Source organism: Macrobrachium nipponense, chromosome 1, assembly GCF_015104395.2.
Source record: "Macrobrachium nipponense isolate FS-2020 chromosome 1, ASM1510439v2, whole genome shotgun sequence".
In the NCBI taxonomy this organism is placed as follows: domain Eukaryota; kingdom Metazoa; phylum Arthropoda; class Malacostraca; order Decapoda; family Palaemonidae; genus Macrobrachium; species Macrobrachium nipponense.
The window spans coordinates 154026559-154042029 of record NC_087200.1 but is presented as its reverse complement, the minus strand read 5'-3'; the positions used below and the strand labels follow the sequence as shown (position 1 = coordinate 154042029).

The following is a 15471-nucleotide window of genomic DNA, read 5'->3' as shown; positions in this document are numbered from 1 at the left end:
CTACAAAAACATCCCAGTAAATTTTATAATAAAGCTAAATTGACCAATAAACAATGAAATACAACAATTTGGACCATTCTATACCTAACTTAAACTACTTATACTACTAATATGTACTACATACCTGGAAATAAAGTGTATTAGTGTACATGGTACAAGAAATACTGTACGTATGTATGTAGTAAAATGTGGAACCTTACCTTTCGAGTGAGGCCATCTTTGAAAGTGGCGACAGAGGAGGAGGACAAATGGCAGAAAACTTGAACACTTAACTTACAAGACACATTAAAAAATGGCAGAAAACATTGACACTAAACTTTACGAAACACATTAACAAATGGCAGAGAACATTAACACATAACTTTACAAAAGCTTAAAATTAAATTTCTTTTTTTCTTCTTCTTTTTTTTATTTTTACATTTTTTTTTACTTTTTTATACTTTACGATTTTTTTTTTTTAATACAAAATTTTAATTTCTTCACCACTTTCAACTTTGTTTTTTCATATCACTTGGATCTTCCTACTTCCTGTTTACTTACTTCAACTAAAGGCCTCTTTAAAAAATAACTATCCAAGGATGATTGCTTCTGCCTGCTTTTCACAATGTTCCTGAAACGACTCAGGCAAAAGTCATCGAACTGCGCAAGCATACAACCTGTGTAAGCCTTTTTGGGGTGTCTCTTTTTTACAAATGATTGCACTTTATGAAAAGCAGCTAGAGCATCCTTAATTTCTGCTGTTGTCATAGGGTCCTCCTCCTCTTCCTCTCTGCTGCTAGAGAACTTTTCTTGAACGACGTTATGTTGCATGGCCTCCAACTCCTTCAGGTCATTCATCATAAGCTCCTCTTGGTGCTCCTCGAGAAGGTCATTGATGTCATCCTCGTTGACAACCAGCTGCAGTGGACTTGCCGAGAGCAACGATCTCGTCAAGATCTGGTTGCGAAACAGTTTCAGGATCGTCAACCGCTAAGGAATACGGATTTCAGCCGTATTCCTTAGCGGTCACACTCAACCGCATGCCAGCCTCATATTTCTTGATAATCTCCATCTTTGTCTCCATAGAAAGCATCCTCTTCTTTCCGTGAACTTCAGCAACTTTCTTGGGACCCATGACCATATGTAATTAAGTTACTAATTAAGTTTTCACACAACACGATAAAGTACAAAGCGAAATCACTAACATGAATGGACGTATTAAACGTCGAGTCAAAATCTCCCCCGATTTCCGAATGGACGTACAATACGTCGGCTCAAAGAAGTTTTTTTTAAAATTCGCGGAAAAATACTTATAGGCCTACCAGCCGAAAACTTTTGAATCACGCGCCTTGGGGGATGCTGGGAGTTCACGGATCAAGGCGTTGTTTTGTTTACAATCGTTACGCAGGTGCGCAAGCGCGAATTTCTTTCTTATCGCACTAAAAAGTATCAGTGACACATCTCAAAAATTATTTCGTCACTTTGACATCATTTTTGCACCGTTTTAAATTATCCGTTACATGAAGTATTATATATGAAAATGTGCGCAATTTCATTTAAAATACAACAAAAAAATACTCATGATTGTAGCTTTTATCAGTTTTGAGATATTTTCATATAAATAACGATAAGTGCCAAAATTTCAACCTTCGGTCAACTTTGACTCTACCGAAATGGGTCGAAAAACGCAATTGTAAGCTAAAAAAACGCTTATATTGTAGTAATATTCAACTATTTACCTTAATTTTGCAACCAATTGGAAGTCCTCTAGCACATATTTCGATTAATGGTGAATTTATGAAAAAACTTTTTCCTTACGTCTGCGCGGTAACTCTTACGAAAAAAACCATACATGCGATTGTGGTAATGTTTGCACCATTTTAAAATTAGCCGTTACATAAAGTTTTATATATGGAAATGTGCGCAATATCATGCACAATACAACTAAAAACAACCCATGGTTGTAGCTTTTATCAGTTTTGAAATATTTTCATATGAAAAATGATAAGTGACAAATTTTCAACCTTCGGTCAATTTTGACTACCGAAATGGTCGAAAAACGCAATTGTAAGCTAAAACTCTTACATTTTAGTAATATTCAAGCATTTACCTTCATTTTGTAACAAATTGGAAGTCTCTAGCACAATATTTCGATTTATGGTGAATTTATGAAAAAAATAACATTTTCCTTACGTCCGCGGTAACTCTTCCGAAAAAATCATACGTGCGATTGTGGTAATGTTTGCACCATTTTAAATTAGCCGTTACATAAAGTTTTATATATGAAAATGTGCGCAATTTTATGTAGAATACAACGAAAAATAATTGAAGGTTGTAGCTTTTCTCATTTTCGAAATATTTGCATATAAATCACGATAAATAGAAAAAAACCACGTTCGGTCAACTTTGACTCTACCGAAATGGTCGAAAAACGCAATTGTAAGCTAAAACTCTTATATTTTAGTAATATTCAATCCTTTACCTTCATTTTGCAACAAATTGGAAGTCTCTAGCATAATATTTTGATTTATGGTGAATTTATGAAAAAAACTTTCCTTCCCTCCGCGCGCGGATTCTCCGCCATAAATCTCCGAATTGCGTACATCGAATTCTCGGAAAATTTGCTCCGTTTCATATTAGGCATTTCATAGAGTTTTATATATGAAAATGTGCGCAATTTCATGTAAAATAAAAGGAAAAATATTTGAAGGTTGTAGCTTTTCTCATTTTCGAAATATCTGCATATAAATCACGATAAAAAGAAAAAAAAACCACGTTCGGTCAACTTTGACTCTACCGAAATGGTCGAAAAACGCAATTGTAAGCTAAAACTCTTACAGTATCGTAATATTCAATCATTTATATTCATTTTGAAACAAGTTGGAAGTCTCTAGAACAATATTTAGATTTACGGTGAATTTTTGAAAAAAAAAAAATTTTTACGTCCGCGCGTTACGAATTCGTACATCATTTTGTGATAATATTTTTCCAGTGTTGCTTTTATTGTTTACAATTTGTAATTAGTTTATAATCAAAAATGATTGCAATTTAGTGTAAAATACAACGAAAAAAAAAGAAACTCGTTAGCTTTTACCGTTTTTTGCACAGCGTGATTTTAATACAATTATGTATTAATTTTTTTTTTCGCTACCATATATCGCATTATTTACATATGATAATGATATTATTTTTCATTTCTGATGATTGCATACTAAACTTCAGGCAATGACAAAAAAAGGAGCCAAAAATGAACTCTTAGTCTTCAAAACTAAGCGCGCTGTGATTTTTTGAAAAAATGATTTTTTCCGCTTCCACGCTCACTCAAAACCGGCTCCAGCATTCGGGGGAGTTTTTTATTTTTACCGCTTCGGCGTTTAAGGGTTAACAAACGAAATCATATATGTGAACGAACGAATTCCGCATGCGTACGATAACGCTGGTGCAACGAAGTGGCCGAACGACACCTTTACATAGAGCATGATGAGATAGATGCTGACCAATAGGAGAGCAGGATCTTACAGCAGTGACTAGCATCAGTAACCAATGGGAGAGTGGGAGGATGGGGGCAAGTCTACAGAGTTAGAGGTGCCTGAGTTTTAAAATTGTTCTTGGTGGTCTGGGTGAATCTCGGGACTTTACAGTAACACCCTTTCGTAACCTGAATTATTTTGTATGCAGAGGCAAAAAAATCTTCGTCTTTGCTTTCGTAACTTGAATTTTTCGTAAGTTGGGACTTTCGTATATCGTTCCACTGTATATGATCCAGAGAGAAATCCGCAAATACGTGAGTTTGGGAATACAGGGGCTCACTGTATGTCTTTTAATTGTGGACGAAGACAAACCTCTCAATGTCCTTAGATACAGAAAAAATTAGTGATCTCTGTCACAGATGTTCAAGATGAGACTTGATTTCTTCTGCACCAAGAGTGGAATATGGACCCCTTGTTCTGGTAGATATTAGAGGATGACTGCCACCTACATTTCGAGATTGCCTCTGCAGCCACTCTCAAAAAACCTTTTGCTCTGAAGAGTCGGATGAGTTTGAACCCTGTCAGAGCAAGTGTAGATAATCCTTGGTGGACCCTCATTATGTGAGCAGTTTCTTTCTTTAGGGGAGTAACATGGAAAAGTCAGCTAACACACTTATCAAGTCCAGAAACCATTCCCTGAGAGGCAAGAATGGGGCGATGAGAATCATCAAAACATTCTTGTGCAACTGGAACTTCTGTAAGGCTTCCCATACCATTCCTATGGGTGGAAAGGCATTGAGTTCCTTGTCTGACCAATCCAGGAGCATGGCTGAATCCAGACCATGCTCAAGTGGAAGCAGTTCATTTTGACGGTCACTAACAATTCTATCATAGGCCTTTCCCAAATCTCCAAAGCTCTAGGCAGACTGCTGGATCCAGAGTCCATTCCATACGAATGACTTGGCTGTGTCAACAGAGTTGGTCTGCTAATATGTTCATCTTGCCCTGCACAAATCTTGTCATCATCTTTGTGTGATTCATGCTGGCACAAAGAAGAAGGTCTTTCACTGCCTTGCAAAAAGAGGAGTGGGTTCCCCCTTATTTGGAAATGTACAAGAGTGCTGTTGTGTTGTCCAAGTTTACTGCCACTACCCTGCCTTGGACTTCTGGAGCAAAAGCTTATACCCAGGCTTATGGCTGTCAACTCTTTCAGGTTGATATGCCAAGACTTGTTCCATGTTCCACATCTGCATAAAAACTGAGTTCTGGATTCATTGGGGATAGAGACTTCCCTTCCTGTAGCCTTTCTTCTGATCTCCACCTGAGCATATGTTCTTTGATTTCCTGCAAAATTTGGAACACGAAATTGTCCAATTACTTTTACCTGTTCCCCTTGGACCGAAGATAAAACTGTAGGATCCTCATATGGAGTCTCCCCAGCGAAATGAATTGTTTGATGGAGGATGAAGTTCCAAGTAGGCTAATCCAATCCTTGGCAAAACACTTTGGGAGAGAGAGGAATTTGTCCACTGTGCAAAGGCATGACTACTCTCTTTGGGGAGGGAAAAGCCTGAAAACGAAGTGAGTCCAGAGTCATTCCTAAATAGACTATTCGTTGGGTTGGGACTAGTTGGGATTTTGGAAGATTGATCAGAAGACTGAGCTCTCGAGTAACGTCAATGTCTTCTGCTGGTCCCCCATGCAGCTTAACTCTGTCAGAGAGCAAAGGAGACAATTGTCCAGATAAAGTGCAATGTTGACCCCCATTAGATGGAGGCAACTCGCTAGAGGAGCAAGCACACAAGTGGAAACTTGTGGCACCATTGTCAATCTGAAGCAAAGGGCCTGAAACGGAAAAACTTGATCTTTGAAGACAAATTTCAGGTACTTCCTCAAGTCTGGATGTATGGGGGCATGGAAGTATGCATCTTGCATGTCCATGGAGACCATCCAGTCCCTTTTCTGGATGGTAGCAAGAATTGACCGATTTGTTTCCATTTTGAACTTTATCTTCAATACCAAGACATTCAGTGCACTTGCATCTAGCACTGGCCTCCATCCACCTGACAGACCACAAACAGGCAATCATAAACTCCCTCAGACTCTAGGTCCTCCGCTCTCTTGATTGCTTTTTTCAGAAAAATGGCAGATACATACTTCTTTAGCCAGAGAGGAATACTCCCCTCAGTCGAGCGAATATGCTATCAAGGTGATGGGTTGCTTGACTAATGGTGGGTAGGTGACAAGTATCTTACCCTGAAGACCTCTACTACCCATTTTTTACCTCGTCTTCTGCTTCATTCTTGCCAGAAATGATGGGGTCTGGCCCCTACTGTTGCATGGGGAAGACTGTTCTCCCTTCCTAAGGGTGGGATTAGAAGATGACTTCTTGACTGCTTTAGCTGTAAAGGTATATTTCCTCTTGTCTCAGGTTGTTGTCTCTTCTTTCTGCCACAAAAGGGCAACTGTTGCACATCACAAACGTAGAAGAGATCTCACAGGAAATGTCCCTAATGCCCCTACCCAAGCATGAGGACTGCCAAGAGATCGGAGGAAACGGTAGCTGAAACCAAAGTAGCATCCTGAATCTTCTTTCCAAGAGTGCCAATAGATCAATCCATAAAATTTTTTACTTCAAAAATATTGAACGAGATGGTCTATCTCGGCCAACGAAAATATTACTTTCACAGCTGTGAAAGCCGATCTCCAAGAAGACTCGATAAACCCTGAGAAATCCCCTTGGGCAGAGGCACAAACACACAAAGAGTGAGACTGCCCAGTGTGATAAAATGAATGCCTTTTCTTGGTCAAGCAAGAGGGACAGAAAGAGACAACGGCCTTCCCTTATACTCTCTTGTCTACAAGCCAACTTTCGACTTCACCCATGGCTTTCCTGGCTGAAGTAGAAAGCACTAAACAAAGGAGCTTGGAAGAATCTGAAGCAATGTTGCTCATCTGGAGGGGGCTTAGAATCCTTTACAGCAGAAGACACTGGAGACAGATTGGGATCGACTGCACCAATAGGAGGAGTCAAACAACGAGGAGATACTGGCAGAACTGGCGCTGCACGGAGCTCAGGTGCAGGAGAGGGCACCAGCGCTAATGGGCACTCAGACTGAAATGGGAGCCCTGGTGCTAAAGGGCGCTTCTCTGCACCACTGGATCATGTGCACCAATGGGTGCTTAGGTGCTACTGGCGCCAATGGGCACTCATGCACCATCGAGGGATCTGAAATCACTACATAAATATTCAGAAACTGCACACACGGGAGCCACAATGAGACAAAATATGCCCTGGCGACACTGGGTGCTCCAAAACACCTGCAATCTCTTATATACTCGATCAACCAGGTGTGTGAAGTTTAATGTGACTGGGAGAAAAAGTACCTAAAAAACGGGGAAAGGAGGCCAGCTAACCATTTAGAAATTTTGTAATTGAAAGCTCCGGCACATGAACGATGGTCTGAATGGAAGATTGTCTTTGGTGAGTTTTGGGAAGGCCATAAAAGGACACCGGGGTTTACGAAATCCCATGCCAGGACTGTGACCAATCTTACATCGGATTTACAGGTAAATCACTTCCCCAGAGATTAATACAACACAAACGGTCAGTTAGGTATGGACAACAGAACTCGGCTATTTTCAACCATGTAAATGAACATAACCATAGAATAAACTGGAATTTGTCACGTGAATTATAGCAGCAACTGCCGGTACAAATTATCAGCGGGGGTGACCTAAATTGGCTTGCCTGTGGATGGACCTCTTGGTATAAATACCACCTCTTCTGTAAACTTTTCTCATTCATCTACCTGAGAGGGAGACAGCAGTCTCTGAAATATAGCACTTTTCTCTCTATATTTTGGTGTTTTTATGGGCTCCTTTTATTAGATGGAATTCTGTTGTTACAGAATATTTTTACCAGTCACACACACACACACACACACACACACACACACACACACACCACACACACACACACACATATATATATATATATAATATATAACTATATTGTATATATAGATATTATATATATATATATATATATATATATATATATATATATATATATATACACACATATATCATCCTTCAATAATTTTGCAACTAATTTATCATAAGCCTAATTTCGCTCTCCTACGACAGTTCAATAAACTCCTCCCAGAACTCATTATCTGCGGATGTAGCTGCCATGTTGCTGCTTCAGCGTCTCATTGAAACTGAAGTAAATCTTAAGATCATGCCTTAGACTGGAGGCTTCCGGCTACCTGAACTAAATCGGATGCCACGAACCTGCAACGGCAGGTTGCGAGTTGGTCGAAGAGGCCGATGGACTCCGCCCATTTTTGGTCAGACGATAACCCCATAGACAGTGAGGTTTACTTCCGATTCAGATAACCAGATCAGGCAATCGTAACGTCTGTGGGGACCTTAACAGACACTCAACAATCCCAAATTAGATATTGGTAGATGAAAAAATCAAAAGAAAAGTCTAAAAACCTAAACTAGTGCAAAGTACTGATTATCTAACAAATGCCGAATGGCTATGAAAAAGAATCATAAAACTTCACCTAAGGTGTGTACGGCAAGCGATTGGAAAACAACAAAATCCAAATTTCAGTAGCTGCTGCTTACAACCTTCATTGGAAGCCGGCAAAAATAAATTGAGCTATTTGCTGTGTTATTTCCCTTCTACCCCAATAGTGGTTGGGGCTACCTACCTATTCCAAAACAAAAAAGAATCACTATTGTGATTTTCAACTTTTAGCTGCTGGTACATGGGAATTCTTAGCAACGTAATTACTTGGTAAGTTACTTACATAAAAACAAAGGATTCTACTATTCAAATAAAACATAATATAGAATTTTACATAACTTGATTCACCATGAATCCCACCAGATTTATAATAAAATGGAATCAATTCAACTAAATGTTATAAGTACAGGATAGATTCGATTTTCATGACTTGAGAGACAGTACAGATAACCCTCTTTCCAGATACATACACTGAACTGTTTGGCAGCACAGTACATTGTAGTATTCAAAAAGAAATAATTTTGGAAATATCATCCCCACCACAAACATTATCTAATATATTAAATAGAATAATTTTGGGAGAGTTGAAGATCAGTTGTGCTATAAATTCAATTATGTTCTGCTTATTAAAACATATCCTTACACTAAAATCTTTTGATAATTAAAATCAAAAAGAATAAAAAATAACTTCAGTTACTATTTATTCAGACTATTTCATCAATATACTTTAACGATAATTGTAAAATTAAAAACGATCAAAGGTACCTTTAGTTGAATTTACTGCAGATACACGTGACTCAAATTCTCTAGAAGTTAGGTTCCATATGTTGTTTCCATAGTAATTAGACTTCTGATATAAGGCTGCCTGAAATTTATTGAAACTTGGATCATTCGATGGAACTTCATAATACTCTAGCGGCTCTGGCTCTGGAAAACCTGTCAATGTGAGATTTTAGAATAAAAATTCATCCACAGTATATTCATTTCATGTTTTTCAGGAACAATTTCCATATAACGAAAAGAATACAAATAAAACATAAATGAAATTATACAAAAAAAGAAATGAATTACAATTCAATAACTGACAATTATGTTTTTATAAAATACAACATGTTAATAATATAGTAATAAACACTTATTAATAGTAGTTCTGTATACTAAAGACTCAGATTGCCAACTGGGTCCTCAGTTATCCATTCAATAACCACATTATATCTTGTAAGTCCTGGGTATACAGCTTTAATACTTAAAGGAGTGGGAGGTGGGAACTTTATATATGTTTCATGTGTTTGTATAAAAAAACACTTGTCATAATACTTGTTAGTTCATAACAAATTTATTTATTAATCACACATCCTGAATTGCAGTTCAGGTTGGTGGCAATCAGTATATGTCCCAGACTGTTTCAGAAGATCTGATGGATATAGGAGAGCTTTGTCAAGTGCAACATGGCTTGGTCCAATGTTCTTTAAAACTTGAAAGTGTTCACTTAAGTAGCTGAAGAACTCAAGAGAATACAGTAAACTGTTTTCATAATTAACTAATAGTTTTATTCTGATAGGGAAGACAAACCAATCAACAACTGAGATGTAAGAGGAAGAAGTTCTGGAAGACTACACTGAATAAAGAGCCTTGTCTTTCTCCAAAGGTAATATGTGACACAACAAAGGGATTTTGACGTAGGAAAAATCTATTTTTGGGGGAGGACCTGTGTCGCCCCGTGAAAAATCCCTGTAGCTCATTTTTCCAAGTATAAATAGATCCTAAATATACCAGAGAAAAAGCTAGCATGCTGAAGTTACTACCCTCAGCGCGAGCACCCCCAGGGGCGTCGGTATAAAGTATAGGGGCGAAGTGGAAGCCACTACTCACAGGTCCTCTGCCAATTAGAAGATTCCTCTTCAAAATCCCTCCACGGTGGGAGCCGTTACAAGCGTCTCCCACCTTACCTTCCTCTCGCTACTACTAATCATACCCACGTGCGTCCTTCATTCCTGTATTAGCGATTGTGTGTGATCCACGCTTTTGTCACAGCTCCCAGGATTTTATGCTTTCTTCGCGATGTCGGCTGGAGAACTTACTTCTACACCTAAGTTGAATACTCCAATTTATGTTTTGTAACTTATACGGTTGAGGTGTTTTCCATAGTCGCCTTCGGCCCCTCAGAAAACGTATTGAGGGCGCCGTCGGCTGGCCCGCCACTTTGGGAGCACCATCACAACGCGGGTGAATTTGTCACACACTAATTTCCACTAAGTTTTTATATTATATATATGGATTTTGATTTACAATCATTTCCCAGTGACAGTTATGTATTACTTACTTACTTTTAACAGAGTAAGATCGGGACTAGGCCTAACTCGCTCGTGACTTTCGCTGTGGTCTAAAGAATAGTTGTTTAACTTGTACTTTAACATAAACCCACCCCTTAGTGGCTCAGGGGCGGATTTGCGCCTGTCCCTACATAATTTTATTGTGATGCACATGTGTAATTATTAGGCTACTGGTAGCCTATCGTAATTGTTGCAGGAGAGGAGGGAACCCTATCCCTCTCTCTCTCGTAGGGAGAATATGCATGATTTAGTGTTAACACGATCTTAGATAAGTCTTGATTTAAGCACGTTGATGATTTTCATTTTACTAAGAGGTTGGATGAGTTGCCCCCCTAGTTTGACCGACCTAGCCTAGGCTAGGTGCCCGTTCCCTGGTACCCTTTACACACCCCACCTCCCCCTGTCTGCGCTACGGTGCTAGCAGGGAGGATATAAAAAATAGAGAGCCTCTCTCTTATTATTTTGTGGGATCTATCCTCCCTACCGGTCTAGATCGAAAAATTTGATTTAGTAGGTTTGGTCAAGGACCACCCTCCCTACCGGTCTAGATAAAAAAATTCGGTTTAGTAGGTTTGGTCGAGGACCACCGTTTGCTTCAGGCTAGCAAAGGAGGTCAATTAGCCTACCCTGTCCAGTTCTGTTGTGGTCTCAGAAGCTTAAAATGGATCCATATGGGGTACTCTCCTTTTGCCTTAATCTCCTTGCAACTCTTCCATGATACCTCTCTATGAATGTTATGTATTATTAGTATTTATATTTATTGTGTTATTGTAGATATTGGTCTGGTACGTCTTGGTCTAAGCCGGTAGTAGGCCATAGCCTCCCGATCGAGAGTGACCACCGACCAACCGCGACGGGCCATAGGCCCAGTCGGCCCACTACCTATGAAGTAGTAGGCTACATAGCCTCAGTAAAGGTCTATCTCTGATTGGGTGGGTGGCCAGGTGATCACGACCGACCACACCATATACCCCCCCCCCAACTTCCTAGCTCGGCCTTATTGAGCCTTATAACTGACGGTAATAGTAGTCTTATCGATAAAAGACCGCTCGAGTTTCACACAAGTGGAGAGGAGGGGGTTGGGTGTGGGGAGGGGTTATCGGTATTATAGGTAATCCCTTATGTCTCCGAGTAAACGGCTCTGCCGACTTATAGCGGGCTGGTACCTCACCAGCCGGCAGACGTAGCTCCGGATTGTACATTATACAGCTCCGTCGTTCAGTGTCTTGTTTCCCCTTGTCCCCACCCTCCCCGGTACGGATTCAGGCTGGGAGTTACACTCCCTCTAAACTAGAGTGTGCAGGTTCAGATAAGGGAATTATCCTCCCTGTTCCGCCGCTTCAGCCCATTCCTCCGGCATTATGGGGGACATTAGGAGACGAGGCATTGGGTAGAAGGAGCTTCGGGGACTACTCTATAGATAGCTCTGGACCCTTGAGGTACCGACGGAGTGACTCACCCTCACACTTGTTGACGGAGTATTACACTGTGTTGCAGAAGCTCCAATTTCGTCCTTATGTTATTCCCTGCTTCAGTGGGGATGACAGGTTGATCAGGTTTTCGGCTATGATAATGCGTAGCCTTCTGACTCTGACCGCAATAGAGAGAGGGGTTTTTTCCTTCTCTCCGGTCCGGCGGACCTCATTTCCCACATACCGGACCTGTATCTACCCTCTAAGGACGGAATCGGGAGCAGGCAAATACACCCAAAGAAATTCTTTATTCATTTTATTAATTGAAAATTATTAGTGAATAAGTCTTGACCCAATATCTAGTTTAAGGTGCATGCTCTCTTCGGAGTTATCTTCAGTGCCGAAGTTCGGTACTCATAAATAAATTGCAAATTACAGATGGTTCGTTGCTAGGCGGAAGGGTGCCCCGCCTCCCTGGGCAAACCTTACGGCAACGTTGTGTGCCGTTCCCATGCCAACTGTACCGTACAGCTGGAGAACTATATGGTCTGGCACCCAGATGCATGCACCGTATGCTACGAGATGGTGTCACTCCTGACTGATAAGCATGTAAGTATCTTTGCTGCATCATTGACAAAAAATTCTGCTAAAATAACTTAACAAGTTGCTATACAGACTCTATTACCATGTACAATATTAATTCGCGTTCCTCCCTGACAGGCTACTTCCAATGCCCGACATGTGGCAAGGGTGGCACTCCGGATATGGGTTGCGGGGTTCGGCAAGAACGCGCCGAAAGGTCAACCCTACATCTTGGATGCCGGACTATGCTCCCTTCTGTTCCAGGGAGCCACAGCCACGACGACGGTTCCGGCGCATATTGCCGAGCCCCTCATTGAAGCCATCCGGGTAGCCACGATGCCAATCTCAGACGATCAGGAGAACTTGGTGATGGAGGAGGTGGTGGCGATGAATATTAACTTGGAGCCCATGGTCACGGAGGAACAGGTAGGTGGGGAGGTAAGTGAGGCGAGTCTCCTAAGTCCTACTCCTTCTTCCTCTTCTTTCCTGGGCTTCTCAAGCCCACCACTCCCCCTGAAGGAGCGCTTTCAGTCGTTCCTAAAATCAAATCACTGAAACCAAAAACCCTGCGAAAGGGATCTAAACCAGCTCCGCCAGCGGCGACGGAGTTGTCTTCGGCCCCACAGCCGTTGACTTCTACCGCTCAGTCGCCTGCTGCCAGGTATCCTCACCTACTATATGGGGTTGAGAATAAATGTCACCGATCCTAAGGCGGCGTAGTCTGGATTTGACCCAGAAGCCTTCACTAACCTTCTATTGATGAAGGTTAGCAGAGTAATTGATCAGAGGCTTGAGTCGATTCGACTCACCCCAGGCTCAGATACCTCCGGTCAGGCATTTACGTTTCTGACCGAGATCAGGCCTTTGGAGGAAATGCTGACCGGACCTCTCCACTCCAGGACCCCGGCGCTATCTATGATGGTGCCGGCGCGTCTAACCTTCCGCCTTTTGATAAGGAGAATCCATGGCAGTTAGCACTACATGCCCCGTTCTCGGATGGGAAGCTAATTATTGAAGGGTGCGGAACCCGCCCGATTGAAGATTTTGAGCTCTTTCCGCCAGGTCTCCAATTCCCATTCCCTGGCTTCGTTAGACTAGCAAAACATGTGATAGTCAGAGTGGACAGAGTCCCAAAGGAGACAGTGATCTTCCCGAGGGAACAAGCTCAAGCTACTTGGGTTTGCACCCTCTCCGAGTGGGGTTGCGTTAACACGAAGTTAACGCCGCACAAAGGAAACTTTACAACTCAGCCATCTATGTGCTAGACTGATGACCTCAGTACTCACAATCAAAACATGTACAATATAAAAATATTCAACAAGTGAAAAACTGCAAGTTAAGTAAGGAGGGTACCAAACAAAAGCTCTTACTCTTTTCTTGCCTAATCTTTTGAAACTTATCAAAGGTTCTTAAGAATGGCCTGTCTAGTTATTATGAAATCCTACTCAAGGTCTGTTTAATATGTTGCTTTGTCATCAGGTAAGGCTGGATTCCTCATCTTGAAACAGGTAGTTTTGAAAAACTGCCCTTAACTTGGCCACAAAACTTCCTCATCAATGTAGTCGAGATTCATTCATAGATGGTGAAGGATACTGTGATAACTTCTTTGTTACTTTTTGTATGACTCTTTGCTACAAACTCACATACATCTGACAGTCCTCCTGACAACCTCTGAAGCCAATGCTGTTCAACCATGCCGAGCATGAACATTGTTTTAAGTCTTCTCATGATGTTAACATCAACATGAAAACAACTACATATCAGTCTGAAACATCTGAAGCCTAAAGACATGCAGCTAGTTCAGAAGCTGCTCCCAGGTCAAGAGACATAAGGCTAGCCATCATTCAAGAGAAGAGCAAATCACTCCCGATCCATCAGAACCATCATTGTGTTCACATACTACCAAAAGATGGTCACCCTTTGAATGTTGTGGGCAAGAGGGACAAAGTACACATGCAGGTAAACCTCCCAGTTCATGAATTCCACTAAGCTAAATTTGGGGTGAAGGCTCATTGAATGCAAGTCTACAAATGCTGGTATCTGTCTGGCGCCAGACAACTTTCTGATGTTAATGTCCACTTACCAGACCAAAATAGCATTTTTCTTCCATATGCAAATGAATCCATCACGGGCAGCTTCCTAGGGAGAAGAGCATAAAATAATCAGCACGGGAATGACCATCACAATACCATACAAAACTCAGAACCAGAACACACTAATCTGCTAGTATCTGGCCATGAAATTCACCTATCACTTAATGGCTCAATTCATGTGCCTCGCAACCCTGATCAGTGTGTTCGTGAAGAATAATTGCTACTGTAACAATCTATTCATGTTACAAAATTTCTCTACTCTTCAGATAACTTGGAAATGTCAAAGATGCTATGGAAAGGGCAAAACTTACACTAGGGTAAATACCTTGTTGAAGAGCATGTCCAGAAGGGGAGACCCTTACCAATAAAGAAAATTTGAGTTACTACCTCAAAGACAGACAAGTAAAGCTGTAAATATCTGCATCCATATGGCTCAATGGGACTAGGAGACTCAGAACTGATGGGACATCATATTGATTCCCTTATCTCCAGCATAAAGAGGAAAAAAAGAAGGGACTTGTAGACTCTAGGGACCCATCAGCACTAAGCAATTGCTTCCTTTCTGCAACATCACCTCATTATCTATGTTTTAATAATCTGACCCTCTCAGTGTTGCCACTGCCTGTCTAAGGTCTATTGATCACCATGAGAGAGCAGCGGCATCCTCCTTAACTCCTGACTATTCTTCCTTTTCATAAGTAGGCCATGTGTCACCAACCTTTCCAGGTTTAAAAAATAACTCAGTCTCCTATCATAATGTGTGTATTATAGAAAAAGGAAAGTGTTCAGTCAATACTTCTTCCTATAAGGAACACTTCCAATACAAAAATTCTGCACTGCTTTTGACTGGGCCATAACTCTCAACCATACCCTTGGACACCTCCAAAGTTGGTTGTCCAATGTCTCCAACTACATGATTAAAGGAAAGGAACTGGTGCAGGCAAGCTATTACCTTCTGGTCTAAATTCCATGTAAACAAATTTTTTGAAGAATGTCTGGTCACCTCACTCTCCCATTTCAATCACACTCATAAGGTAAACGGTTACAAAAATGAAGAAAGTC

The 15471-nt window shown here is 40.9% G+C and overlaps 1 protein-coding gene across 1 annotated transcript in view; it reads right to left on the bottom strand.

The window, feature by feature from the left end:
- LOC135218976 (NADPH oxidase 4-like) overlaps window positions 1-15471 on the bottom strand; it is a gene marked incomplete in the record, with an annotated part of 231949 nt that overhangs the window by 131001 nt on the left and 85477 nt on the right. The window contains 1 exon segment of the mRNA XM_064255415.1: window positions 8755-8925. Coding sequence (XP_064111485.1) covers window positions 8755-8925 — 171 coding nt within the window.